Source organism: Limulus polyphemus, unplaced genomic scaffold (genome assembly GCF_000517525.1).
Source record: "Limulus polyphemus unplaced genomic scaffold, Limulus_polyphemus-2.1.2 Scaffold4216, whole genome shotgun sequence".
Taxonomy (NCBI): Eukaryota; Metazoa; Arthropoda; class Merostomata; order Xiphosura; family Limulidae; genus Limulus; species Limulus polyphemus.
In genome coordinates, this window is record NW_013669826.1 from 52,757 (window position 1) to 56,072 (window position 3,316).

At 33.7% G+C, this 3,316-nt stretch overlaps 1 protein-coding gene across 1 annotated transcript in view; it reads right to left on the reverse strand.

Annotated features, from left to right (window-relative positions):
* LOC106470785 (protein TANC2-like) overlaps positions 1-3,316 on the reverse strand; it is a 17,067-nt gene that overhangs the window by 5,502 nt on the left and 8,249 nt on the right. Inside the window, exons 8-10 of the mRNA XM_022399427.1 lie at positions 2,560-2,796; positions 2,075-2,242; positions 594-921 (exon numbers count right to left, since the gene is read on the reverse strand). Of these exons, the coding sequence (XP_022255135.1) occupies positions 594-921; positions 2,075-2,242; positions 2,560-2,796 (733 nt within the window). The remainder of the gene's footprint in view (positions 1-593; positions 922-2,074; positions 2,243-2,559; positions 2,797-3,316) is intronic.

The window sequence follows — 3,316 nt, forward strand, 5'->3', positions numbered from 1 at the left end:
TTTTTAAATAGAAACAAAACCATCTAGAGCAGTGTAATACATTTTAAAAATAAAAAACCACCTAGAGCAGTGTAATACTTTTTAAAAATAAAAAAACCCACCTAGAGCAGTGTAATACTTTTTAAATAGAAACAAAACCATCTAGAGCAGTGTAATACATTTTAAAAATAAAAAACCACCTAGAGCAGTGTAATACTTTTTAAAAATAAAAAAAACACCTAGAGCAGTGTAATACTTTTTAAATAGAAACAAAACCATCTAGAGCAGTGTAATACATTTTAAAAATAAAAAACCACCTAGAGCAGTGTAACACTTTTTCAAATAAAAAACCCACCTAGAGCTTTAAAATGTATTACACTTAGAAACAAAACCATCTAGAGCACTGTAATACTTTTTCAAATAAAAAAACCCACCTAGAGCAGTGTAATACTTTTTTCAAAGAAGTTTAATATCTAACACTTGTTATATTTTCACTCAAAACATAGATATTAGTATCTTAGCTAGTGAGTCAGAAAGTGTAAATTTTAAGACTGAGGAGGAGTAGGCAATTTATAGTTATGAAGTAGAGGTCTCTGTTCTAGTAAAGACGTTACCTTTAGAGAGTAGTAGTTCCAGAATTCCTAGGTGTCCTTCTTTTGCTGCCACCATCAAGGCAGTACGACCTTTGCTGTCAGTTTGTTCCAACTCAGCCTTGTGACTCAGTAAGAACTCAACCACCTCCCAGTAGCCTGCAACCACAGCACAAATTAATGGTGGCTCCCCCTGGCAGTTAGGAAGAGAGAGAGAAGCACCACGCCTCAATAACATATCACAGACTTCAATATGTCCTGCAAAGCAGGCTGTGGTAAGGGGTGTTTGACCCATGAGGTCGTCTTGAGTGTTCACTCTCACTTCACTCATGTCCAGTAAAAATTCACACACCTGAAATGTGAAGAAAACCTGTAAATTTATCTAGTTTTCATGTAGAAAAATCATGACAAATGATCTTAACCCTAAACAGACAAGCCACAACAACAGTTTAACACAGATGTTCCCAGGCTTTCAGGTCTAAAGCCCCATTTGAGTACCTAGTTAACGTTCTGGGACCCATGCTCTCAACTTGTGGATGGGCGGGGGGCATTTGTATCTATTCCAGGAAAGTCTATAAGTGCTCTTATATTTCATGTTTTATTTGTTTTGAAAGATTTTACAACAATCATTTTATAAATACCTTTAAAACCAACATTTTTATTTTTTACAGTATGTTTTCTACAACCAGAAATTTGATTACCACTGGCTTAATTTTTCTGACAAAAATGTCGAGTGAATTAACTCATAGTATGAAACTTTTACTTAATGTAAAATACGCATAATGTAAAAGGAGAGGTAACAGTAAAAAACAAATACGTTTTTCAAGAAACACTGTAGTAAAACTGTGATGATGTTGGATATCAAATAAGCAGTTTTATTCAGTAAAACTGTTATAATGTTGGATATCAAACAAGCAGTTTTATTCAGTAAAACTGTGATGATGATGATGGATACCAAACAAGCAGTTTTATTCAGTAAAACTGTGATGATGTTGGATATTAAATAAGCAGTTTTATTCAGTAAAACTGTGATGATGATGGATATGAAACAAGCAGTTTTATTCAGTAAAACTGTGATGATGATGGATACCAAACAAGCAGTTTTATTCAGTGAAACTGTGATGATGATGATGGATATCAAACAAGCAGTTTTATTCAGTAAAACTGTGATGATGTTGGATATGAAATAAGCAGTTTTATTCAGTAAAACTGTGATGATGATGGATATGAAACAAGCAGTTTTATTCAGTAAAACTGATTTTCAATATTGTGACCAGATACTTAAGCCATTTAAAATATAAATTATTTTTATAATAACCTATGATAACAAATGATTAAAGTTAATAGAGCATACCTTTATGTAAAGATATTATGTTTAAATAATTAGAAATTCATTACCAAAACCAGAAGAGTAGCAAGAAAATGATAATTACTAAAGTTACACAATATAAATACACTTCAATGTAAAGAAGGTTGTAATTCAGTAAACTTAAAGTGAAACCTACAGACATAAAGCCATTTTGTGAGGCTGCAACTACTGCTTGCTGGCCCACTTTTCCAAGTCCTGGCTCTCCTGTCCATTCAGACTGTAAGAGGTTGCTGACGACTTCTAAGTGACCATTCATGGAAGCATAAACCAAAGAACACCTTCCAGTTTTGTCAGGCTGGTTTATCTTAAATAAAGGAAGAGAAGAACTGACTGTAAAGTAACTTCTTTAAACTTACACCAGGCTGGTTTATCTGTGAATAAAGGAAGAGAGGAACTGACTGTAAAGTAACTTCTTTAAACTTACACCTGGCTGGTTTATTTGTGAATAAAGGAAGAGAGGAACTGACTGTAAAGTAACTTCTTTAAACTTACACCAGGCTGGTTTACAGGACTGCTGTAGTTTTTTAAATCTAATCAAAAGAAGGTATCAAAATGTAGTTCAAATATTCAGAAAGTTAAAAACTAAAAGTAAGTAATTGTGCTTGTTCAGGATTGACTTACTTTAGCACCTTTGTTCAGCAAAAGACAGACAATCTCTAAATAGCCTTGTTTGCTGGCTGTGCACAGAGGACTCAGACCATCTGAAGCTGTAGCATTTGGGTCAGCTCCAAACTCCAAGAGCAATGATACCATGTCTGGATACCCCTGGTGAGCAGCGATAACAAGAAGAGGAGCATTATTCAGCTGAGAAGTTCTGTAGTCAGGATTTGCTCCGGCAAGCAGCAACAAGCGACTGACCTAAGATATCCAAAGTTAATGGTGAACAAAATCGTTAGACATTGGGAGATCTCTTTAACCGAGAAGTAAAATATATGTGCAGACTACTTATAATAATATCCTTGTATAAACCTATTTGATTTTAAGGCATAATACATTTTATATTTGATAAAAGGAAAAAAGCACAATTCAAGCTTTAAGTGCTACGTGTGTTCCACAGAACGTAAACTAAAAGATTGTCTAGTGCTTCCCTATAAAACATGCTTAAATCCCAAAAATTCACACTATTAAATGTAGATATCACACCAGTAGATGTAAATATCACACTATTGAATGTAGATATCACACCAGTAGATGTAAATATCACACCAGTAGATGTAGATATCACACTATTGAATGTAGATATCACACCAGTAGATGTAAATATCACACTATTGAATGTAGATATCACACTATTAATGTAGATATCACACCAATAGTGTGATATTTACATCTACTTGGTGTATATCTACATTCAAGTAGATGTAAATATCACACTATT